The 27233-nt window shown below is 42.6% G+C and overlaps 1 protein-coding gene across 2 annotated transcripts; it reads left to right on the top strand.

Annotated features, from left to right (window-relative positions):
• Positions 1 to 998: 998 nt before the first annotated feature.
• LOC120528364 (gastrula zinc finger protein XlCGF57.1-like) lies at positions 999 to 26128 on the top strand. Of its 2 annotated transcripts, none has more exons than XM_039752512.1 (3): positions 999 to 1120; positions 14710 to 15258; positions 25044 to 26128. In XM_039752512.1, exons 2-3 carry the CDS (start codon positions 14844 to 14846, stop codon positions 26093 to 26095), a joined length of 1467 nt encoding a protein of 488 aa, XP_039608446.1. In that variant the 5' UTR covers positions 999 to 1120; positions 14710 to 14843; the 3' UTR covers positions 26096 to 26128. The 2 variants fall into 2 exon arrangements, with proteins under 2 accessions (XP_039608446.1, XP_039608447.1); XM_039752513.1 differs by having other exon boundaries at positions 999 to 1125.
• The last annotated feature ends 1105 nt before the right edge of the window (positions 26129 to 27233 follow it).

Genomic DNA, 27233 nt, shown 5'->3' with positions numbered 1-27233 from the left:
AATCCCGTATTTATAATCTTTACTTTATCTATGCCAGGCTAAGCTAGCAAAGCTATGCGTTAATGTGCTCAAGTGAGCCTCTAAACGACGTTTTGGCTAAACATATTTAGTCACTAACTGTGTAGATTGTTGTTAGCTGCTAACATTTCTCAAACTTGATGATGTTTTTCTCAAGGAGCACATTGAGGAAACACAGTTTGAAATTGACAACTATCATTTTATGCTCATGTTTTTAGTTGTGTCTGTCTTCCACAAACTAAGGCTGCACCATATTGCCAGACTGAATACTCTCAAATTACAGGATCTGAGTGTGCGAGAGGGAGTGTCAGTCTGTAGGTCAGTAGGAGATCAGTGAAGTTGTGGGGAGCTTTGAATGTTCAGAGCAGTATTTAGTATTGTGTTCTGCAGTTAACCGTGAAGTTGAGAGAGAATAGGTGTAATATGTTCAGTGGATTTAGAACAGCAGGTTATTATCCTGGCAGCAGAATTTTGAAGTTGTAAACGATGGATACGTTTTGTGGGATGCCGGCTACAATAGCATTACATTAATCTATATGTTAGGTGACTTGGGCATTAACCAATACTTCAGTACTGTATTAATTAAGAACAGGACGTAGTCTAGAAATGTTTCGGAGATGGAAGAAGACAGCCCGAGAAATTTTACTTATATGGGAGGAATTATTTAATAAGAATAATTATAATTATTTTTACTATTTAATAATTGCCGTTTATATTGTATAAATGGATATAAATAATTGCATTTAAACGATTCACCAAAATCTGTTGTATGTAAACGTTATTGTTTTTTCATCAGAACACCCGGTTTCCATGTCTACCTGTATTAGTTTAAATGGCACTTTTGCCACTCGCAATATGGCGGACGCGCTGACGTATCATGTTGACTGGGCAACACAATGAATGCGGCGTCTATCTATATATGTCTATGGCGCGGATGTCAATGACGTCATGTCGCCTACGTGCCTCAAAATCACGTGACAGGCACATTTCAAACAAGTCTCTGAGCAGCGCTTCCAGAATTCGACTAGTCAGTATCGAGCAGCCCATTACTAGAATGCCCTTATGAGACACTTGCGCTGCATCTTCTTCACAGCAAGCAAAGGTGCGGTAGGTGACACAAAGTCGAACGTGGGGATCGCGTACGGGTGGGAATGCCAGCAATGAGGAAGATCGCGACATGCTGAGAGACTTTAAATTTGAGGAGGTGCCTGACGCCGCGTGGTTCGCTTTTAAGTGTTTGGGATTGAGAGCTAAGTGGAGGAGGCACGGCAAATCGCACCTTCACGAGTTTACTGTGGATGACAGGGGTCACACATTTTTTAGCCGGTGCTACATTACTTTATTTTCCGGTCGGTGTCCCGTGAAATGTAATGCTACATCTAACTTGAAGGCGCTTTAAATTGGGATTTATCTCTTCGCGCTCGTGCACTTTTCCCCACGGCTTCTCCTTTTAATTTCGCGCATGTTCCGAACTGTGCTGTCCGTCGGGCACGCGCTTGTTCAGCAGCCCGCTTTTGCACGCCTCCGTCGTTCATTTTTGATTTTTCTCGAGCTCTGCGTGTTCTTTACATTTTTTCCTTTTTTCTCTAAAGCTGTCATCGGTCAGCTTTATTAAAGTGGTGTCGAAAGAGGTAACTTTACAGGGTGCATTCAGTTTTCATTGCCAGCAGTTTGTTTCATACTGAGACCCATTGGAAGTAATTTAAATTATTTTGTTGTATTTTCTTATTAGGAAAGATGCTTGTGCGTTTTCACTTTGATTTATTTAATGGGAAATATAAAACACAAACATTACACAAGCTAGTACTGCTGAAGAGTTACAGTAAAATCTACAGCTGGCATGGCATTACGAGTACATTTTTTGTGATATTTCAAATGGTATTGTTTTATTTAATGTCTTTTATCCTTTCCAACTACTTTCATTATTTCTGTACACTTTGATACTTTAGCTTACTAGAGATGGTCGTGTTATATTAAGAACAAGACTCAAGCCAATCTGGGAGTTAATGTCTGACCATATGAAGCCATCAAAATAGAAAATGTGAAAGCTACCGAGCTCAGCAGAGCCGCGGCTCGACAATTATGGGCTGGAGCTCAACTGTCTGTCCTCATTGTTTAAAGTGGCAGTGCTGCCTCAGAGACCTTGGTGAGCAGATTCTGATGCCCAAGTTGGTGAATCCCTGTTGAGCCCACTCTATCTATCTATCTATCTATCTACTCTCTTGTCCCTCAGACCCTCATGCCATTAGGTGGTCTTTAGGTACGATTCCTGCTGAAGTCTCTTTTTAAAGGGCATATCCATCTTGTGGTTTTCCACCTCCTCAAATGCTCCATTTCTTTTCCAGCTGCTTATCTCTTCCTGTTTTGCTAACTCAGCTGATATCTCCGTGATTTCCTCACACAAGTCCCATAGTTGCTGTAATGAAGAATTATGTTGGTTCGGATTAAATTACAACCACTGCACACATCCGGTCAGGGATGGATGAAGATGTCCAAACTCTATTTATTAATTTCTTCCAAACTTATACAATGTGAAGATATGGTCTAAATAAATAATAATAAGCATAAATTAGCTATCCCACTTTCTTTCTTTTCAGTTTGTCAATGTTAACATTAGTCATTTAACAGGTACTTCATTTATCCAGTAGATGGCGTACTACACCCCAGATAACATCAATATCGGAAATTACTAGAACGTTAAACAATAAAGCATTTACTCAACTTAAAAAGTAATTATTCTTAATAGATATACATATTATATACGAGGAAACGATAATACCGCAATTACATAACAAACAATGTGAGAAACTCCATATAGCGTCTGTTCAACTATACTTTAACTTCTTCAAACGTCAATATTTAGAAACAGTACTATATATATATATATATATATATATATATATATATATCCAAATCACAAATGTAAAAATATAAACAATATACTTTAAGGATAAACGAATTCCACTTACTTTATAATCAATTACGCAAACTTTCACATTTAAACGAAGCTCCTACTCTACTGCTCAGACGCCACCAAACTAATCTAAATGTTCAAAGTGAAGCCCCGTGATTGGCCAAGTTCCAACTCACCACGGGCCAACCACAACAACCAATAAACCAAGGCGGAAGACAACTAATTAAGGGGGTACAACACATAAATAATATATTGCCTTTTCAACAGCCGCCCCCAAATTTGTTATTCAAATTTGTTACATAGGAAAAGGCTATAGTGAAACACCATTCATCCGTTTACGAATCACTCCTTTGGAACGGCTGGAAGTTGAATAAGACGAGTGACTGGTCTGATATATGATTTATCGTTTACTTGCACTTCAGCAGTCCTGACTGTCCCATCAGTTCCTGGTATTATACGGACCACTTTGCCAACAGGCCAAAAGGCCCTGGGAAATTGTTTATCCCAAATCATAACAACCGAACCTAATGGTAAATTTTCCCTTTTACTTTGCCATTTCTCTCGTGATTGTAAGTTGGGCAAGTAATTTTTAATGAAGTGAGACCAAAACTGATCCGCAAGGATTTGGCTGTGCCTCCATAAACTTACGAGTTAAAAGTTCAGACTCTGGGTAAACAACCTGAGGTAGTGCTGAGTCCGGCCGCCCCATTAGGAGATAATTTGGTGTTACGGGATCCAAATCAGTAATATCTGATGAAGTATAGCCAAGTGGTTTTGAGTTTATAATTCCCTCAATTTCAATTAATACAGTCCTGAACACTTCTTCAGTAACTGTTTGAGTCCCAAGTGTTACTCTTAGCGCTGCTTTAATAGATCTGATTTCTCGCTCCCACACACCTCTGAAGTGTGGAGCTCCAGGAGGGTTGAAATTGAATTTAATTCTTTGTTTTGCCAAAAGATCTTGAAGATCAGGGCACATTTCTTTAAATGTATCACTTAGCTCTGACTCTCCTCCACGGAAATTGGTTCCACAGTCTGAAATCAGCTCAGAAGGTTTTCCCTTCCGTGATATAAATCTTCTTAATGCCATTAAAAATGAATCTTTCTCCATAGTAGATAGAACGTCAATATGAACTGCTCTTGTTGTTAAACATTTGAATAAAATATCCCACCTTTTCTCATTTCTACGACCTATCTTAACTAAAAATGGTCCAAAACAGTCAACACCTGTAGAGAAAAATGGTGGTTTGAAAAGTCGTAATCTACAAGGAGGAAGATCTGCCATCTGAGGGGGTTGTGGTTTTGCTCTCCATTTCTGACATTTACGCTGGTGGTGTTTTACAGCCTCTCTGCCCCTGATTATCCAGTAATGCCTACGCAATTCTGAGAATACTCTTTCTTGACCAGGGTGTTTTAATTTTTCATCAAATTCAGCTATTATTAATTTGGTAACTGGATGTTTAGAATCTAATATTATAGGGTGTATAGCTTCAATATTCAATTGCTCACTCTGGCAGACGCCCACCCACTCGAATAAGTTTAATATCAGAATCATACTCTGGAGCTAATTTTATGAGGCGGCTACTTGGTAGCACAGGTTTACCCGACTGTAGTAGGCCGAATTCCTCTGGGAAGCTGTCTCTTTGACTCTGATGTAGTATTGTCAGCTCGGCATCTCTGTAATTGTCAGCTGATGGGGCATTCATAAGGCCCGCGCCCCATGATAGGATATTGTTGTCTCTTCAACTAATTCTTGGAATGTATGACACTCCTCAGCCTTAGGAATGGAATTAACAGTTGTTGAAGTGAATCCACAGAAATCAGTTTTCTTCATTTCAGTGTCATCTGCAACACTTGCTGTATCAGGCAGAATGGGCCATCTGTCAGGTGGATGAGCTAGGAATGTGGGACCCTGATTCCAGCGATTCTTTCCTGCAAGTGCCTGAAGTGATCTCCCACGTGTAATGTCGTCTGCTGGGTTGTTTTCAGACTCCACATATCGCCATTTTCGCACGTCTGTGAGTTCCTGGATTTCAGCTACCCTTGTTCCAACAAATACCTTGTATCTGTATGACTCAGACTGAATCCAATTCAGTACTGTTGTTGAGTCGGTCCACATTACAACATGATGTACTGTATATGATAGTTCCCTGGTCAGCAGTTTCGCAAGTTGAGCACCAGTGAGTGCAGCGCAGAGCTCAAGCCTGGGAATGGACTGCTGCTTTTTTGGAGCTACTCTTGATCTTGCTGTCAGAAAAGCAATCTCCACGTTACCTTCATTATTTTCTGTCCTCAGATATGCAACTGACCCATATGCTTGACTAGAGGCATCACAGAAAATGTGAATATCTCTAGTAGCAACAGGAGTGTCCATTCCTGGGCTCACATAACACCGTGGAAAGCTTATGTCTGGGAGAAACTGTAATTCTCTTTCCCACATACACCAAGCTTGAAGGAGGCCCTCTGGTAAATTAGGATCATCCCAATCTCGTTGTTTATCCCACAGGCGCTGTACAATTAATTTGGCCCGAGTTGTAAATGGTACAATATATCCAATTGGGTCGTACTGCTTTGAGGACTCTATAAATGTGCCTCATTGTAGGTACTGTACTCTCTATTGTTCTACACCTGTAACTAATGTTGTCTCCTTTACAATCCCATACTAATCCAAGTGTTGATTCTTGCTGATCAAACTGCTTGTGATTAAGCCAAAGGTCACTGTTACAAGCTCTAGCTTCAACGGGTAAATGGGCTATAACTTCAGGCACATTACTTGCCCACTGCCTTAGTTCAAAACCTCCCAGTGACAGCACACTTCTTAATTTGTCAACCAATTCCTTTGAGTTCTCCAATGATGCTGAACTATATAGGCAGTTGTCGACATAAAAATTATTTTCTACACATTTACTTTGGTCTTCTTCAGGAGAACTGTGATTTCTGATATGCGCTGTAAAGCATAAATTGCACAACAAGGGCTACATGTCGCTCCAAATGGCAAAACTTGCCACTCTAAAACAGTGGGTGGCTCGTCTACCTTTAAATCTCGCCATAAAAATCTAAGAAGTGGTCTGTCTTCAGGGAGCAGACGAACTTGATGGAACATACCTTTAATATCACTGCTAATTGCCACGGTGTGTTCTCTGAATCGCAGTAACACTCCCAGTAAGGTAGGGCCCAGAGTGGGTCCTGGTAGCAGAAAATCATTCAAATTCTGACCTTGGCATTTAAAGGAACAGTTAAACACAATTCTGTTTTTCCATTGTGTTCTACCATATGGTGTGGAATATACCAGGTCTCCTTGGCTTCTTCAATGCTATCATTTCTTAATCTGGTAACATAGCCTGCCTTTTCCAATTTCTCAATTTCAATAGCGTATGTCTTTGCTTTCTGTACATTCTTAGCTAATCTCCTTTCTGTACCTCTTAGCAGAGAAATCACTGCTTCTTTAGGTGCCTGCAACTGAGGCATATTCTCAACCCGAAGCAGAGGAGTAGCATACCGCATAACTCCATCCACATTAACTCTCACAGTTTTCTCCTCTAATAAATGTATTGCCCTTTCGTCTTGTTTTGATCTGCTCACCTGTTTTTCACTTCTGTAAGGTAAAACATCCAACTGCCAGAGCCTCTCAATCTGTTGAATCAGATAAGCATCAGGGGTCAATACTGAAGTGAAATGACAAACCATTACCTGTTCAGACATCTGCTGCTTCAGTGCTCGGCATGGTCCCTGAAGTGTCCATCCAAGTCTGGTTCTTACGGCAGCAGGTCCTCCAGGGAGACCTAAGCGAATTGGTTCAATTGGGGTGATGAGGTGAGGGTAGTCAGATCCTATGAGGAGAAGTGGCTTTGCATTTTCAAATGACTGAAGAGGAAGACCTTGCAAGTGTGGATATTTACTTTGTAATATGGCAATAGAATATGAATGTTCTGCTAATCCCAGGTGATTTGCAGTAAAGGCTCCACAAATCTGAAATTTCTTATTTGGCTGGAAAGCGGGAGATACAGAAAAAGATACTGATTGTCCCTTTAGCACTTTAAGGTCTTGTCTTACTGTAGAAGTGTAAGATCTTGGGATCACCATTCAATTCAAGATAATCTGCTGCGCTTGGAGCAGAATAGTTCTTTCGAACCATCATCCAATATAGCGTATGTTTCTAGTGCTTTGTCACCACTTCGTAAAACAACTTTGCTTACTTTAAGAAGAACCCTTTTTGAGGAGGTAGGCTTGTCAACATAGAGTACTTCACTTGTGGAGCTGGCTGGCTCTTTATTCTCCATTCGTGGCTTAACATTCACTTCATGAAGAGCTTCCAAATGTTTACCATTACAAGTTTTGCACGTAATTCTCATCCTGCACTGGGCAGCTTGATGATTTCTTCCACATTTCCAACATTTCTTATTAGATCGAATCCAATTCTCCTTTTGCTCCTTTGTTAACTGACTGAAATTGGTGCATTGGTTAAGAGAATGCTTATTATTGTTGCAATAAGCACAATACATTTTAGGTCTCTCAGTAAATGTGGATGATTCAAATGGTTTCTGAGCCTCTACAGGGGAAATGGGAACGGGAACAGGTGAATCTATACTAAGGAGAACAGTTGAGGCCTTAGGTGGGGGCTGCCTATGTGGACGGCCTTCCCTTTGCTCTCTTCGTTGACTGGTATGTGCCTTGGTTCCAGTACTGGTTATTTCTATTTCACCTTCTTGCACTTGAACCTCAAACTCAAGCCAATTTGAGAAATCATAGAGTGTTGGGACATTAATGTACCTTGACAAGATATAGCGACGGAAGTTAGCTTTCAAATCGTGAGGTAGCTTGGAGGAAAGTCGACTTACGTGTGAGCCACAATGCAGTTCAATTCTGCCCTTTTCACCTAGTTGGTCAAGCATCCCCACTAAAGCACGGATCTGCAAGGCAAATCTACGGAAGGACACAGTATCACCAGTTCTGATATTTGCACCATCCATTAGTTCAGCTATTCGTTTTAACGCCAGTTTATGAGGCTGACCATATTGTGCAGTTAAGGAAGCCATAGTATCACTATAAGGATATGGAGAGTTGCTATAAGAATCTGCAATTAATAGTGCATCCTCCAATTTAAGGTGATCCATAAGGATTTGATACTTAAAACGTTCAGTAGCATCACTTGGGAGGAGATTCTCGAGAGCTATCTTCATTCTAGAGAATTCTCTTGGATCCTCATGGACAAGTAAGGTATCGTAGGTTTTGGTCCTCTGTAGCTTTTCTCTTGAGATTGACGTATTAGTGAAGAATAAGGATTTCGATACTGGCCTTCAGCTGGTGGCACTGAATATGTCTCATTCTGAGTGTTTTGATACTGTTGTGCAGGTGGATAGATAGTGGGGCATAATGGATCGAATTTATTCTGCATCGTGTCCTGTCTGACAAATCGTACTGAAACATTCTCTGGACTACTTTGTCTTATAAGATCAGTGCCTAAAGGGGTTTGTACTCTTTGGATTAATGGAGGATCTCCAAAGAATTTTAAATCTTCTGACCGGTATCCACGGTCACCTGCAATGTTGGCAACTGGGCTGCTATAAACTGAAACAGGCCTACTCTGGGAGACAATTGAAGTATTAGCCTCTTTTACCATTTCAATAACTGAAGGAGATTGAGGTTGTTTATCAGGCTCCTGTGCAGGGACTACATCTCCATGAGGCTGCAACTTGCTTATGGCATTGGTAAGATGCATCATATTCTCACGCAAATACTTATTTTCAGCTTGCATCTCTCTAATTGCTGCAAGGACCTCATCACTAGCTCCTGGGTTTGGAGGGTTAGGAGTTTTTCTCTCAGCAGCAATCCGGACCTCACTTTGTTGCTCAATGTCAGAATCGGGAATGTGACAGGGAGAGGGGAGGGGTGTCATCTTGGCAGCACCCTCATAACCTGTCCTCTTCCAATAACTTGTAGGTGAATGATAAATCTCAGATTCTGGATTCACCCTTCTAATTACACCTTCTTGACTGAGCGTACAATTCTGCAAATCGGAGTGATGTGCTGTCTGAGGTGGAATCACAACTAAGTGATTCGGTAATATGGGTGCACTGTTACACCAACTCGCATAGTTCACATCAAAATCTTCCAAATACACAGAGTACATCTTCTTTACAGTGTAGCAGTTGTCTATCCGGCTCGAAGGACCATAAATTGTAATGAAGAATTATGTTGGTTCGGATTAAATTGCAACCACTGCACACATCCGGTCAGGGATGGATGAAGATGTCCAAATTCTATTTATTAATTTCTTCCAAACTTATACAATGTGAAGATATGGTCTAAATAAATAATAATAAACATAAATTAGCTATCCCACTTTCTTTCTTTTCAGTTTGTCAATGTTAACATTAGTCATTTAACAGGTACTTTATTTATCCAGTAGATGGCGTACTACACCCCAGATAACATCAATATCGGAAATTACTAGAACGTTAAACAATAAAGCATTTACTCAACTTAAAAAGTAATTATTCTTAATAGATATACATATTATATACGAGGAAACGATAATACCGCAATTACATAACAAACAATGTGAGAAACTCCATATAGCGTCTGTTCAACTATACTTTAACTTCTTCAAACGTCAATATTTAGAAACAGTACTAAATATATACAGTATATATATATCCAAATTACAAATGTAAACATATAAACAATATACTTTAAGGATAAACGAATTCCACTTACTTTATAATCAATTACGCAAACTTTCACATTTAAACGAAGCTCCTACTCTACTGCTCAGACGCCACCAAACTAATCTAAATGTTCAAAGTGAAGCCCCGTGATTGGCCAAGTTCCAACTCACCACGGGCCAACCACAACAACCAATAAACCAAGGCAGAAGACAACTAATTAAGGGGGTACAACACATAAATAATATATTGCCTTTTCAACAGTTGCAGTTCATTAGTTTCTGGTTCATCTTGCAGATTATCCACACTTGATGTGTCAACAGACCCTTCTGTGTCATCAATGCTGTCAGGATCAGTAAACTCTAAATTATACCAATTTCTGCTTTGCCAGTGCATTCTAATACTTAATCTGTATGTCACCTTCTCTGTCCACATATCTCATGGTTTGCCTCTTTTTTAGACAAACACAACGACTCTGTCTTAACCTGTGAGTTTGCTCAGCTTCAACGTTGAAATCTACTGGGACTGAATAGTTTAGAGCTGGCCAACTACGGCCCGCGGTCCACATCCAGCCCATTGGTCTTTTTAATCTGTCCTGCTGAAGATTAGTCCAAAATTGCTCAAATTAAATTGTATCATAATTATGACTGTATTCTGCACATTAGGCGCAGTGATACATTTACTTGATTTTGCGTAGCCTGGGTTACTCTCTGTTATTACTCTGATACTGCTCTGAACCCATCTGCAACAATGAGTGGGCCAAAGAAAAGAAAAGTCGACAGTGAGTGCCGAGTGTTTAATAAGGAATGGACAACTAAATACTTTTTCACTGAAGTCCGGTCAAAGGCTGTATGTCTTATTTGCCAAGAAACCTTTTGCGGTTTTAAAGGAATACAACATCAGTCATCACTTTTCCACCAAGCATGCTAATTATGCTAACAACCAGTCAACGCGAGAACGGACGGCTACCGCTCAGAGGTAAACTCCTTTATCCGACAAACTGCCATCCAAGAATCAAGTACGAAGGCAAGTTATGTGCTGGCATTCAAATTAGCAAAGACCAGCAAGCATTTCTCCGAAAGGGAGTTTCTCAAAGAGCGCATGGTAGAGACAGCAGGTATCTTGTGTCCTGAGAGCAAGAACAAATTTGAAAGAATGAGCTTATCACTCAGGACAGTGACTCGCCATGTTGAGCTAATAGACAGACGAAGACTTAGCTAGCAAGTTAAATAATCAAGCGGAGTCATTTACTTTCGTCCAGTGCCAAGGAATATAATGTAATGACATAAAGGACACCGCTCAGCTTTTAATTTTTATCAGAGGGATTAATGACAATTATGAGATAACGGAGGAGTTTTTGGCCATGGAATCCCTAAAGGGGAAAACGCGGTGAGAGGACTTGTATGACCGCGTGTCGGGGGTCATCAATAGACACAAGCTACCTTGGAGTACGCTCGCCAGCGTTACCACAGATGGATCGCCATATCTGACTGGAAAAAACGTTGAGTTGCTCAAAAGAATCCAGGAGAGCATGAAAGATGATAACCCTGAGCAGGAGGTAATTTTTTTACACTGCCTAATCCACCAGGAAACAATTTGTAAATCCGTATTGCAGCTTGAATACGTAGTGAAGCCAGTTGTAAAACTCGTTGACTTTATTCGAGCGAGGGGACTTCAGCATCGTCAGTTTATTCAGTTTCTTGAAGAAATTGATGCGGATCACCAGGACTTACTTTACCACTCCAATGTCCGCTGGTTAACTTTGGGGAATGTATAGTGGGTACGGAAATTATTCAGACCCCCTTCAAATTTTCACTCTGTTATATTGCAGCCATTTGCTAAAATCATTTAAATTAATTTTTTCCCTCCTTAATATACACACAGCACCCCATATTGACAGACAAAAAGTAGAATTTTTGAAATTGTTGCAGATTTATTAAAAAAGAAAAACTGAAATATCACATGGTCCTAAGTATTCAGACCCATTGCTCAGTATTTAGTAGAAGCCCCCTTTTGAGCTAATACAGCCATGAGTCGTCTTGGGAAAGATGCAACACGTTTTTCACACCTGGATTTGGGGATCCTCTGCCATTCCTCCTTGCAGATCCTCTCCAAATCTGTCAGGATGGATGGTAAATGTTGGTGGACAGTCATTTTTAGGTCTCTCCAGAGATGCTCAATTGGGTTTAAGTCAGGCCTCTAGCTGGGCCATTCAAGAACAGTCACAGAGTTGTTGTGCCTGGTTGTCTCCACACATACCGTTTAGAATTAAGGCCAAAAAGTTCTATCTTGGTCTCATCTGACCAGAGAATCTTATTTCTCAGCATCTCAGAGTCCTTCAGGTGTCTTTTAGCAAACTCCAAAATAGAACTTTTTGGCTTTAATTCTAAGCGTTATGTGTGGAGACAACCAGGCACTGCTCATCACTTGTCCAATACAGTCCCCACAGTGAAGCATGGCGGTGGCAGCATCATACTGTGGGGTGTCTTTCAGCTGCAGGGACAGGACGATTGGTTGCAATCGAGGGAAAGATGAATGCGGCCAAGTACAGGGATATCCTGGACAAAAACCTTCTGCAGTGTGCTAAGAACCTCAGACTGGGCCGAAGGTTTACGTTCCAACAAGACAAAGACCCTAAGCACACAGCTAAAATAACAAAGGAGTGGCTTCACAACAACTCTGTGACTGTTCTTGAATGGCCCAGCCAGAGCCCTGACTTAAACCAAATTGAGCATCTCTGGAAAGACCTAAAAATGGCTGTCCACCAACGTTTACCATCCAACCTGACAGAACTGGAGAGGATCTGCAAGGAGGAATGGCAGAGGATCCCCAAATCCAGGTGTGAAAAACGTGTTGCATCTTTGCATCTTTCCCAAAAAGACTAATGGCTGTATTAGCTCAAAAGGGTGCTTCTACTAAATACTGAGCAAAGGGTCTGAATACTTAGGATCATGTGATATTTCAGTTTTTCTCTTTTAATAAATCTGCAACAATTTCAAAAATTATTTTTTGTCTGTCAATATGGGTTGCTGTGTGTATATTAATGAGGTTAAAAAAATTATTTAAATGATTTTAGCAAATGGCTGCAATATGACAAATCGTGAAAAATTGAAGGGGGTCGGAATACTTTCCATACCTGTAATGTACCATAACATAACCATAACACTGTATGTTGATGAGTGTGGGAGCTCAAACAGGAGATTATCTCATTTTTGGAGCTTCTTGAGAAAGCTGACGATTTTCCTGAGCTGAGTGAGGCAGATTGGCTTTGTGATTTAGCTTTTGCTGTGGACCTACTGACACACATGAATGAGCTGAACGTGAAGCTACAAGGGAAAGACCAGTTTGTGCATAAAATGTACAAAAACGTCAGAGCCTTCAAAACCAAGCTAGCTTCATTCTCAAAGCAAATGTCAAACAACTCATTCACTCATTTCCCCACACTGGCTACGCTGAAAGAGGCCCCTCGACTTGTGAAAAAATACAAGAAATCACTGGAGGACCTGCATGGAGAATTCTGCCGTTGGTTCGATTTTGGACAAATTTACAAGTCACTTCAGCTGGTGTCTTGTCCCTTCACACAGGACCCTGAAACGGCACCACAGGATTTGCAGTTGGAACTGATTGATCTCCAATGTGACACCGTCTTAAAGGAGAAGTTCAACTCTCTTAAACTGGATGAGCATTATACTTCATTAAGCGCAGGCAAATTTCCAAACATCCAGAAGATGGCACAGAGGATGCTGGTGGTGTCTGGCTCTACGTACAGTATGTGTGTGAACAGACTTTTAGTGTGATGAACACCAACAAAGCACCCCGCAGATCCCAGATGAGCAATGAGCACCTCAGATCTGTTCTGAGAATTGCCACAACAAAACTAACACCAGACTTTGATGCCGTGGCAAAAAAGGGTGATCAACAACACTGTTCCGACAAAAAGTTAATATTAACACTGCAATTCCTTTTTTATGTTTATGTTTGATATGTATGAATCTAGTGCTGGCCTGGCCCTTCTGTCAAATTTTAAAAGTCAACGTGGACCCCGAGCTAAAATGTTTGCCCACCACTGGTTTAGAGTCTCTTTTTTAATCTCCATTGTCTTCATTATCTGATGTAGTGTTAGATAAATATCTCTCTTCATCTCTCTCACTGCTGATGGTATGTCGATTGCCACCTTTACCGTCAACTTTACGTAGTCTAGAATGGTGGGCCCGTCTAAGAGCATCTCTCTGTATTTGGTCTGAACACTTGGCTTCATTAAATGCTCTTCTTGGAGTGTGCAGCGCTGGAATATGTGCTCCTCTGACACACTCCTAGTGGTGTCTTCTAGGGCGGGTGGTCTGTCCATGAGAACACAAGGAAGATTTAGATTTTGGGCAAACACCGGCTGATATGAGCTGTACATATAAGTATTGTGCATGGTATTCTTTACCAGTAGTGCCCCGTGGCCCTAATCTAGCACTAACCAGTCACATCCAGTATTCTTTATCACTTTCTGTATAATTGCTGTGAGTGTCTGATTGTGTCTCAGGTAGTCCATTATCCCAGGGACTGTATGCAGCGGTGGTCTTTGTTTCAATGTTAAAATTCTCTGCCATCTCTCTGATTCTTCACCATTATCACTAAGTAGTTACTGAGGAGCTTGATGTACTCTTATCTGAGAACGAATGAATGAATTGTTTCACAATTTCTGATGGTCTCTTTGTCTTTACAACACTTACTGCACTGAAACGTGTGAAGGTGTCAATGATGTGAAGACCCCGTCCTCCTATTTGACATTCATGTCAGTCTATAGCCAACAAAGCCCTAAATATGACGGCTTTAATATACCTGCCATTGCTGTGTCCAAACATGATGGTGCCATGTAGATAAAGTGTTGTCATATCTACATGCTGGGACTGAAATGAATGCAAATCCCCTTTAAGGAAGGTCAGCAGTGCACTTTGATCACATCTGAATTGTTTCATTTGTAATTTTAAACTGTAAAACAGAGAAGGAAATCAAGAGAAATGTGTCTTTGACCCAAACCTCATGGAGGGCACTGTTCCCCTGAAGTGTGCTCATTATTTTTACTGACTTTATGAAGTTAATTCTACACTTTTATTTTCACAGGACTTTCCCATTTCACTTGGCCATACACTGAGGTTTCTAATGTCCTCCAGCTCAAGGCTGTCCGTGTGAGAAGTGAATCTGAGAAGAGAAGGACAGACACTTAGAGAGAGAGAGAGAAGAGTTTCCCACAGAGCATGGCCTCTGGCAAAGAAGATGGCGTGAATGAAAGAAGGGTGGACATTAAAGAAGAGGACAGTGAGCAGCTCACACCAGAGGGTGTGCATGTGAAGCTGGAGGATCACGAAAAAAGAAAGTCAGTTTTTAAAGAGGAGGAGGAGTGCAAGGAGGTGACTGCTGCTATTAAAGCTGAGGATTTGAATGATTTCTCCATTGGTCTTGAACTTCAAAAGTATGAAACTGAGGATATTTTCAAGCAAGAGGCCTGTGAAGAATCTCCATCCAGTTTACAGCCCTGGTCCACTAATACGGGACGACTGGCTATGCCGGAGAATTCTGTAGAGCTGAAGTCAGAGTTTTCAGAGTCTGAAGAGAAAATCACCAAGGAAAATGGGAGAGAAGGAGAAGAGTCATCTGGGAGTGTTGAAATAAGTGAGTAATGTGATTAAATATAAAAGAAAAATAGTGTTTATATATTCTAATGGTGTGTGCTTTGATGTTTTTAGAAGATTAAAGTGAGAGTGGAAAACACGGTTAATTTAACTTGGATAAAGACCACCTGCTCAGGTGCAAGATAACAAACAGGTTACCTAATAAATGATAAATTAGAATAACTTGGGTGAATAAGAAAAAATCTAAAGTGTTGAGCGCATGACTTGAACATCATGAAGCTCTGATTAAGGCAGTATCGTATGTTAGGCCAACAGCACATTACATTCAATGAGATTATCAAAAGCCATATTTTGTTAAAGACATGTATATTTCTTAAATTGTGTGGCGGTTAAGGCAGAAATGTCCACAAAAAGAAATAAATAAGAATAAAATCCTCAGACCTGTGCACTAAATAAGAGTGAATTTGCTCAAGCCAGTGCACACCTAGTATATGCCTCATCTTTCTAATGTTAATCTCGTGCACTTTGACGTTAACGGTGACAAGAGCTACCTGTACGAGCCATGAGGACATTCAGAGGGTCTTCTTTCAGCATCTTGTGTTCTGCTGTCAGCCTGAACTTGCTGGGTCAGCATGGCCTGGACAAGTTGGCCGTGGTGTGAAATCTTCACTTGGAGATGATCTTGGGCCCTTCCGTCTCCCACAGTCACATCGGGTCAATTTGGAGTCGCCACTCCACTTCCTCTGCATGTTTATGGGAATGAGGGGAAAAACCAGAATAACCAGAAACGCCATTCAGAGCCCCTTTGTAGAACAACTGTGGGCAGGATTTGACCCCAGGACAACTGAGCACCCATTCCATTCCTTTATGACCTTCTGATATCAATAATAAAAATACTGTTTTTCTTTTTTTTTTATTTAAATAATAAATGTATTTTTAGCCATTCATAAACTTAATATTCCATAATAAAGTGCTACTGCTTACAGCATACACGAAGAACATTTACCCATAATGCACACATAATGAACAAAAACAAGCTGAAAAAAAAGGCATGTCTTAATCATTCTCCACATTTCTAATCAAATAAAATGTTCAATTAGATATTTGTAGCCATCTACCACGACAAGAAGAAAAACGAGACAGTCTTGGTGAACGCTTCAGGTTCTTATCTAAGAATAGAAGTATCTCTGCATGTTCTGAGGACAGTCTGGTCCTCCGGTCATCCACGATGTGTGCTGCCATGCTGAACAGACCCTCGCTGTCCCCACTCTTATAAGGAGGGCACAAGTAGGACAATGACTTTTATTGGTCCTCCAGAAAGCCAGTGGCCCAGCATCATTTGTGGTATAAGGTTCACAGAGATAAAGATTAACCTCTGATGCTGGTGACTCAAATATCATTTTTATCTTCATTGACACTTTCTTCATGCATTCTGCAGTTCTGTTGGCAGGGAGTTTATTTGGATCTCTCGGCTGTCGTCTGTCGCTCCCAACTGCATCTGTGTGGTCGAGACACCGGCACTAAGGAGACTATATGCTTGAGATTTGCAATAATCTGTGAAATATGTGTCCTTGCACCATTGTTTAATTTGAGGAAAAAATCATTATGATGATGATATGTTACAGAATTCCTAACTGTATAGTGACTATTCACACGCGATTATTATGCATTATTAATATTATTTTATTAGGCCTAAAAACTAGGCTCATACCATTCTACCCAACAAGTAAATAAGAGGGCTGATTGCAGTTTCTAAGTAATCAACGTCCACTTGATATCGATTTATATTTATGTACCAACTCAGTGAAACTCTGCATCCGTTTCCTCCCATCTACCTACAAAAATCACTGAAAGTCTAATAAAAGGGATTTTAGTCAAAACATCTAATGCCTGTTTAATTATAGAAATAAATCAGTCAACAAACACTCACTGGCAGATGGAATTGTGGATCTAAATGATCTAGAAGGTGACATCTTCCAGAACTGAAAGTGTCTGATTGTCCAGGCTTACAAATTCCACTGTTTTTGCTGTCACAGTGAGTCTTTGGCGTTCTTGCTGTCAGTATTATAAGGTTGAGTTTTCTAAGTGCTGCCATCTTTGGAGACCGAGTGAGAGTAGGTGACTGAGCTAGACTAAGCTTGCCGCCTTTTCTGTTGACTTCTCAGATGTTGAATAAGGTTTGTAATGTTGAAAGTGTTAGCACAGAATCCTCCATAAGTGACTTCTATTTGCACAAATATTAAAGGAAGGAAATAAAACTGTAAGACTGTCAAGGACATTTTTCTGTTTTTTGGTAATGTTGGAACTTAGTCTAGCATGCTTTTTATCATTCAAGATCAGATGTTAAGATCAGCTAATTTGCTGATCATTGGTTAAGTCATTTGGAGTGAAAATAGGCTGATTTTGATTTGTGATCAATTGATCAGATCAGGCCTGTCTTTCACATGTAAGAGAAAGGTGGAGAAATTGAACAGATAGCAGCAGAACATGTAAAGATCACACACGGAGTGGCCAGACCATAAATGGCACCTAATGTAGGAACATAAATGTAGGAAGGGTGTGTGGGAATTGTTAATATTTGAATGTGATGATTTTTATATAGCACGGATCGGAAATCAGCAGTTCTTAGTATTGCACCACACAAGCTGTCGTATCAACCGCCTACTGTAACTTGCTTTGTTTTTTCTTCACTTATAGTCTAGAATAAAAGTGCACTTGTTTTGTTATACTTGTACACAAACATATGTTCCTGTGTTTGAGCAACAAGGGCATGCTCAAAAAAATAGACGTGTAATGCCACAAAATGTGCACGCAGGCACTTCAGTTCGCAAGCATTGGTACGAGAGTGCAGTCACAAGTACGCTGCAGAGCTACAGCGCATCTTTATGTGAAAAGAGCATTCTCAGATGGGGGATAGGGAAGGATCCTGAACACGACTGAGAAAATGAAAAGTGAATAAAAAAAAAAAAAACGAACCTTTACAAGTATCATAAATTACACCGGCTGTTACACACTTGTAGCGGTGCCACATAGTGTTTAAATGTCAGTGCTGTGTGTGTCTCGTTTTCATTGTCCCATTGACTGCGTTGTGTGTATCAGTTAATGTTGTCCCGTAAAGGAGGACGGATGATGGGAGGAGTTCACAATCACTTACCTGGAAAACACCTGTATATCAATTAATCAATTACTGCCGTCACGGATTATTTAAGGAGAAGAGGAGGAGACGAAAAGAGAGACCAGCACGAGGAGAGAGAAGGAGAACAACCAATAACGCATTCACGATTACAACCTGCCTGCCGTTTCATTCCATTGCGCTATCATCCAGTTTGTATTTCATTCATCCGGACTGCCTTTCAACCTGCTTACGCTGAAGACCCCGGGGTCAAATCATCATTCGCCGCACGCCGAGGAATCACGGTGAGGTTATTCCAAACGCCGGGAAATACGAACATTACTATCGCCATTAATCAGTACCGTATTCAGGACATTTATTTCACGTCGGACTCAAGTTCATGATCATTCCGTTTGCCAGCCATTTGTCGTTTGTGTGGTGTGTGTCATATGTAACGTGGACAAGGGAGGGGATTTATATATATATATATTGTCGGGTTTGCTGTGGGATTGTTGGGGTGGAGGAATATTTGAGTGTACATTTGTCTTGTGGCGTGTCTTGTCCCATTTAATACATTTATTCTTGTTTTTTACATTCTGCTTATTGTCTTTGCTTTTCAAACCGTCGATTGTGGGGAAAGTTAATCTGTGTAGGAGTGCGGCTTGACAGGAAAAGGTTTCTCAGTCAATTATCCAGGCCACAGGTCTTGGAGGTGTAGCTGCCGGCTGGGAATAAGGGGTCGGCCGTTACATAAGTGGTGCCCTCTCTGAGGAATCTTTATTTAATTCGATCACTGTCTGCCTTTAAATTTTCCCCAAAATATCATGTCTTTAGGGCGTGCGAGCAGGGCGACACCATTGCTTCGCCTCGGTGTGATGATGGAGTAGCGGGCGCGCGCGCCACGGTCAGAGCGTGTTCAGCGGTGCGAGAGGTGGTGGATTCTTTGCAGTCGCTGTACCTCGAAGATCACCGTGGACCTGAAGAGGAAGGCCTGGAGGACGTCTCGCCTCTGTGGGAGGATCTGGCGCAACAAATAACCCGGCTGGAGGAGAAGATCCGCGAGGTTGCCGAAAGTACGCTGGAGCGAAGCAGCCTTGCGGGCTCGCATCAGCAGCTCCCAGGAGGAAATGAAAGAATACATCAACGAGCAAGTTCAACTCCTGGGGCGGAAATGTGTTGTGCCTCCAGAGGCGGGATCGGCGCTGGCAAGATTCTCTTCAGGGGAAGTCAAAGGTGTCTCCAGAAGATAAGACCGTCGCCCGTCATTCAACGCCGCGTATCTCGGGAGGGCGCATGCCTCAATCGGCCATTTGTTCCTGGGTGCGCCTGTCTTTTCCCAAGTTAGGGGCTCCATATAATGTCGATGATGTCCTGAACTTTGTGGAGGACGGGGAGGCGTACCTGGCCGTTAACCCTCTAACCCCGGAAGAGCTAATTGGGGTGATAGGGACATCCCTCTCGGACCGGTGCGGAGCTGGTGGCTGGCGGCCAAGAAGACCATTTTCGACTGGGGATCCTTTCGTCGATCTTTCCTCGCGGCTTTTCTTCCGGAAGACTACGAGACCGAACTGGAGGACAAGCTGCGGTCCATGGTGCAACTACCTTCACAAACCATCCGGGACTTCGCCTATGAATACCGGGCTTTGTGTTTGAAGTGGCGGCCGGCTATGGCTGAAGAAGAGGTGGTCCGCGTCCTTAATGCCTGTAACCCGCGGTTAGCTGGGAGTCTCAGGGGGGTGGTGGGATCGGTGGAGGACTTGGTGAGGGTAGGCTCCCAAGTGGAACGGGACTGGGAAAACTCCAAGACGTACTGGCACAAAGTTCAGGCCAGTACACGAAACCCAGCCCCTAAAACCACAACGAGCCAAACCTTGCGGTCGGAAGCCGATCTCGCCATTATGCAAGCGAGCACGTCCCTTCTGATCGTCCCAGTGATGCTGCGGGGGTGGCAGATGGATGCGGTGGTGGATACGGGAGCCACCATACTTTAATCCGCTCAAGCCAGTGGGAGAAGATTAGCCGACCGACAGACAAATTAACATCTGCCCCGTCCGTCCGATTTGTATTGGCGGATGGGAGTGAACACAAGGCCCTGGGCAGAGTCCCCTTGAGGTACAGTGTACTCGCCACCACCTGGGATATGAATACGTATGTCCTGGAGGACCAGCACCTGTCAGTTCCGTTACTCCTTGGGCTGGATTCTCTAGCCACCATGAGGATGACCATCCATCTCAGTCCCAGGGGTATACGGTACGGGGAAGGGATATGCGAATTCATTTACAAATCCAAAGAAGATCTGGGCTCGGAATTTATCGGGTTTTACGCAGCAGAGAGGAGCGGCGCAAGCACCTCGGCGGCAGCCCCAGTGGAGGGACAACCTGAAGAGGTGAGGCCGGTGCTGAAGAAGTGGGCGAGGTGTGGACGGAGAAGTTAGGAGTTGCCCGTGGGGTGACCCACATGGTCCACACCTTGGACGAAGTCCCTATAAGGCACCGAGCTTACGGGTTTCTCCACTGAAGAGGCGTCATTAAAGAACACCTCGATCGGATGCTCGCCGAGGGAATAATAGAACCATCTTCCTCCTCCTGCGTCCCCTGTGGTCCTCGTGAAGAAGTCGGATAATTCCTATCGTTTCTGTGTGGACTACAGGGGTGAACGAGAAGACGAGCCTGGACGCATATCCCATGCCCCTGGTTCATGAAATCCTGGAGTCACTGCATGGAGCTGCAGTATTTAGCACCTTAGATCTCCGCAGTGGCTATTGGCAGGTGCCGATGGACGAGGGAGTAAAAGAAGACGGCAGTCATCACCCCTGAAGGCCTGTTCCAGTTCAATGTCATGCCTTTTGGGCTTAAAATGCTGGGGCCACTTTCCAGCGGCTCATGGAGCAGGTTCTGAGGGGGTTGATAGGCAAGATCTGCTTCGTGTACATCGATGACGTCATTGTTTACTCCCCTTCTATAAATCAACATCTCCGGATTTAGACACCATTTCCAGCGATTTCATCAAGCGCACCTTACGCTGAACACGAAGAAGTGTACCTTCATTCAACCCCACATACGCTTCCTCGGGCACATTCTTTCATCGGAGGGTCGCTGTAGACCCGAAGACCTTGGCCATCCGGGAGTACCCCCGCCCACAGATTTGAAGTCGTTGCAACGTTTTCTTGGGTTAGTGGGGTGGTACCATAAGTTTATTCCCCGGATGGCAGATATAGCGGCTCCCTTGAACCAGCTTAGGAAAAAAGATGTCCCGTGGGAGTGGACGACAGAATGCCAGGACGCGGTGGCGACTAAAGAGCCACCTACAAGAGCCACCCGTTCTGGCCCAACCGATCCACAGCTCACCTTCCAGGTACAGACAGATGCCAGCAACCTGGGGCTCGGCGCGTGCTCACTCAAAGAATTAACCAGGCTGAACATGTCATCGCGTACGCCTCACGAGTTTTGCGCGGCGCTGAGCTGAACTACTCGACAGCTGAGAAGGAGTGTTTGGCTGTCGTGTGGGCTGTGGAGAAATGGAGACATTATTTGGAGGGTTGAATTGAAGTGTACACCGACCATCACGCTCTGACCTGGGTGTTCAATCACCCGAAGACCTCCTCCCGTCTGACCAGGTGGGTCCTCCGCCTCCAGAATTTTACGTTCAGAGTGACTTACGGAAGGGCTGTGGTAACATCGTGCGGATGCACTATCTAGGGTATCGGAGCCGTCGGGGATGGTGTGTTTGGCAGAGGCGAAAAGATGATCCTCCCTCTGCCAAGGAGCCTTGAAGACCTAGCCCAAGCACAAGCTACCAGTCCATTCTGCCAGAACATCAGGGAAGGGCTGGAGCAACAGCGAACTGACCGGGTACACTTTGTGGACCTCCAAGGGGTCTTGTACAGGACTATTCCATCCACCCTTGGGGTCTGCAACATCAACTGGTGGTCCCGGAAGAGCTCGTCCCGACTTTCTGAAGCACTACCATGACAGTCCTTTAGGTGGTCACCTTGGAAGGACAAAAACTTTATTAAAGATTCTGGGGTTGCGTGGTGGCCGTCTGTCCGAAAGGCGTGTGCCACCACGTGAAGGCGTGTGCCACCTGCCAACAACTAAAAAACCCACCTGGTAAACCGGCGGGATTACTTCAATCGACGATCGCAGATGGACCAGGAGAGACTTTGGGAGTCGACCTAATGGGGCCATTTCCTATCACCAGCTCGAGGAAGACCGTCCTGATGGTAGTAGTAGACTATTTTTGAAGTGGGTGGAGCTGTTTGCGTTAGCCGATGCAAGGGCTAACAAAATATGCTCCATCCTGAAGAATGAAATCTTCACCCACTGGGGGTGCCAAGAAACATCATCTCGGATCGGGTCCGCAGTTCACAAGCTCCATATTGGATGAACTTTATGCAGCCTGGGAGTGAAGAAAAACCTCACCACCGCTTACCATCCCCAGGCCAACATGGCGGAGCGAGTGAACGGACCCTGAAGAACATGATCGCCTCCTATGTGGGTGAACGCCATCAGGACTGGGATAAATGGCTCCCGAGCTCCGGTTTGCCCTGAACACGCGGTGCATGAAGCCACAGGTGAGGCGCCTGCTTTGGTTGCGCTGGGCAGACAGCTTAAGGGCCCACTCGACCGACTCCTTCCCAGCACCCCTAGTCCAGAATCCACCAGTTACAATAATTTGGTTAAGGTAGAGGGTTTACGGCGGAGAATCCAAGGGAGGTTGGTGAGTTCGACATCCAGACACGCCAAACTGTATAATGCCCGGCGGAGGGAAGCGCACTTCCAGCCGGGTGATTTGGTCTGGATTAGAGCTCACCATCTCTCAGATGCCAGCAGAAAATTCTCCGCCAAGCTAGCGCCTAAATGGTTAGGTCCAGCTAAAATCATTCAACAAACAGGTCCAGTCAATTTCCAGATCCAAAGGGGTATCGGCGCTGCCTCCAAGTTAGACACCATCCATGTGGCCAACCTCAAGCCGTGCCGGCCCTCCCTTGTCCAAGGTTGGGGGAATGTAGCGGTGCCACATAGTGTTTAAATGTCAGTGCTGTGTGTGTCTCGTTTCATTGTCCCATTGACTGCGTTGTGTGTATCAGTTAATGTTGTCCCGTAAGGAGGACGGATGATGGGAGGAGTTCACAATCACTTACCTGGAAAACACCTGTATATCAATTAATCAATTACTGCCGTCACGGATTATTTAAGGAGAAGAGGAGGAGACGAAAAGAGACCAGCACGAGGAGAGAGAAGGAGAACAACCAATAACGCATTCACGATTACAACCTGCCTGCCGTTTCATTCCATTGCGCTATCATCCAGTTTGTATTTCATTCATCCGGACTGCCTTTCAACCTGCTTACGCTGAAGACCCGGGTGAATCATCATTCGCCACGCCGAGGAATCACGGTGAGGTTATTCCAAACGCCGGAAATACGAACATTACTATCGCCATTAATCAGTACCCGTATTCAGGACATTTATTTCACGTACCGGACTCAAGTTCATGATCATTCCGTTTGCCAGCCATTTGTCGTTTGTGTGGTGTGTGTCATATGTAACGTGGACAAGGGAGGGGATTTATATATATATATATTGTCGGGTTTGCTGTGGGATTGTTGGGGTGGAGGAATATTTGAGTGTACATTTGTCTTGTGGCGTGTCTTGTCCCATTTAATACATTTATTCTTGTTTCCTTTTACATTCTGCTTATTGTCTTTGCTTTTCAAACCGTCGATTGTGGGGAAAGTTAATCTGTGTAGGAGTACGGCTTGACAGGAAAAGGTTTCTCAGTCAATTATCCAGGCCACAGGTCTTGGAGGTGTAGCTGCCGGCTGGGAATAAGGGGTCGGCCGTTACACACTGAAATCAAATGTATGTTTTTATTCTAAAATAGTAAGAATAAGAGCAGTTTACTTCTCAAAACTGAATGGTGCGGGATCGAACTCATGACCTTTTGAATACTAGTCAGCGGTTGACTATTAAGCTATCGTGGCAGCTGTAGTAAGTATGTGTCAATGTGGCATGCTAAGGCGGCTTTTTTCTGCAGTGATATTTTTGAATAAAAGCATACTTGTTCTGTTATATTTGTACCTTTTGTGAATGTGTTTGATATTTGGACTTCAGGCTTCATACATTATATTGTTTATGCTTACATTTTGTCATTTACTACTACAATATGAAAAACGTTTCTGTTTTAAAAATGTGTTTACACGGATTACTGTAGAAACGGAACACACGTGCAATGCGTGTATTCCAAATAATTATCTATTATTTCCACTCTAAAACTCTACTTCACTCCCAGATAATCAATTAAGGCATGAGCTGGGAGAAGTTTGTGCACGTTCTAAGTCGTTGGGGGGATGGAATAGCCGGCTACTTGCAGCTTTTCTTTTATCAGCACAGTTAGATTAACAAAAGACATTGGCGGAGAGGTTTTAAGAAGCGATTTAAGGTGGGACGGACCTACAAGTTTTTTTGTAGGCTCTGGTAATTCTAGTGTTAAAAGGCTGGTAATGGTTAGGAATTTGGACACCAAACCCTGAAGTTACAGGTTTAAATTCAGCTATTGGCACCATGTGACAACAAGCAAATCATATGACCTGCCTGTGCTCCAGTTGGAAGAACAAGAGAAATGTAACCAATTGTGTTTCAAATGTTTTAAGTCGACTTGGATAAACATGTCAGGAAAAAAAAATAGTTAAAATGTTTGTGTTATTTCAGATGTACAGAAGAATGGCAGCTTCTCTCCACCTTCACTTGGTCAGCCCTCTCTTCAATACAATGAGAATGGTGTGAAGAAATTAGCAAGAGGATCAGAGAATCAGACAACAGCCTATTTGCAGTGCAGTTCTCTCTCTGCTACTGGGGCAACACAGACAGAAGCCATCAAAACTGATAGACAACAAGTGGAGAAAGAAATCCAAATTCCTACTGGAGAAAAATGTTGTTTGGAATGCGGCAAACAATTCACATACAAAAGTGATCTTAATAGGCATATGAAGATTCACACAGGAGAAAAACCTCATTGCTGTTCAGAATGTGGTAAGTCGTTCTCATGTATAAGCTATCTTCAGAAACACAGAAGAATCCATACAGGACAAAAACCTCATTGCTGTTTAGAATGTGGTAAGTCGTTCTTAAGGAGAAGCAGCCTTCAGAGGCACAGAAGAATCCACACAGGAGAAAAACCTCATTGCTGTTTAGAATCTGGTAAATCGTTCTCTAGGAGAAGCAATCTTCAGAGTCACAGAAGAATCCACACAGGAGAAAAACCTCATTGCTGTTCAGAATGTGGTAAGTCGTTCTTAAAGAGAAGCCATCTTCAGAGGCACAGAAGAATCCACACAGTACAAAACCCTCATTGCTGTTCAGAATGTGGTAAATCATTCTCAAGGAGACGTGAATTTCAGTTGCACAAAACAATTCACACAGGAGAAAAACCTCATTACTGTTCAGAATGTGGTAAGTCATTCTTAAGGAGTAACAGTCTTCAGAGGCACAGAAGAATACACACTGGAGAAAAACCTCATTGTTGTCCAGAATGTGGTAAATCGTTTTCATGGAGAAGTGAACTTCACTGTCACCAAAAAATTCACACAGAACAAAAACTTCATTGCTGTCCAGTATGTGGTAAATTGTTCTTAAGGAGAAGCTATCTTCAGAGGCACAGTATAATCCACACTGGAGAAAAACCTCATTGTTGTCCCGAATGTGGTAAATCGTTCTCAACGAGCAGCAGTCTTCAGAGGCACAGAAGAATCCACACAGGATAAAAACCTTATTATTGTCCAGAATGTGCCACACAATTTTCTGACAAACGCAGTTTTCAAGGCACATTGAAATTCATACTGGAGAGAAGCCATATTGCTGTTCTCAATGTGGAAAAAGTTTTAAACATTAGCTCATTTCAAGTAAACACACAAACTCCCAGTAAAGCGAAAATGCAGTATGTATGTTCTGAATGTGGCAAATGTTATACAAGCCAGAAAGATCTTTATCCACATGCCAAAATCCATACTAAAGAAAAATAACATTCCTGTTCTGAATGTGACAAACGATTCTTATATTTAAGTGTAATTCAGTGCCACATCAGAACTCTTACTAGAGATAAACCTTATTGTTGCCCTGAATATGATAAACAGTTCTCACAACAAAACATCATAAAGAGTCACATCAGATGTCACACCGGAGAGAAACCTCACCTTTGCTTGGAAGGTGGCAAACAATTCCCACACATTAATTCTCTGTATAAGCATACAAAAGTCATACTGGAGAGAAGCCTGACTTACATTTGTACTGAATGTGGATTGTTATTCTCATATAACAATTCCTTCACAATCATAAAATAATTCATTCTGGTAAGAAACAAAGCTGTTCTGAATGTGCCAGGCTTTTCTCCGACCACACAACTCCTAAAGATCACATGAGAATTTCACTCTGGAGAAAAACCTAATTGCTGTTCATAGTGTGGCAAATGATTCTCAAGTCCAAACGCACTTATTTGCCACAGAAGGATCCACACTGAGAGAAAAAGTACACCTGTTCTGAATGTGGTAAAGGGTAGTCTTCCAGAAAAAGGTTTTGGAGACACATGCAGAGTTATATTGGAGTAAAGCCTGTCTCAGAAATGACAAATGATCTTTTCATTGTATCCTCCTTCAATAAAAATGAAGAAAAATCTTCTGAATTTTTGTAAAGGACTCCAGTTGAAAGTAGTTAATAAATACATTAGAATAGTGGACAAAACACTGGAAGTGGCAAACAGATCCTAGATGTAAGTTATCCTCAGAGCCACATATGAACTCACACTGGAATGAACACACTGGAATACAACAGATATTTCACAACGGCAAGAATTTTCTTCAACAACTTCTATTTGCAAGAAAAAAACCTCATTGCTGTCCTAAATGT

The sequence above is a fragment of the Polypterus senegalus genome, chromosome 4 (genome assembly GCF_016835505.1).
Source record: "Polypterus senegalus isolate Bchr_013 chromosome 4, ASM1683550v1, whole genome shotgun sequence".
In the NCBI taxonomy this organism is placed as follows: Eukaryota; Metazoa; Chordata; class Cladistia; order Polypteriformes; family Polypteridae; genus Polypterus; species Polypterus senegalus.
This window is presented reverse-complemented; position numbering and strand designations above follow the sequence as displayed.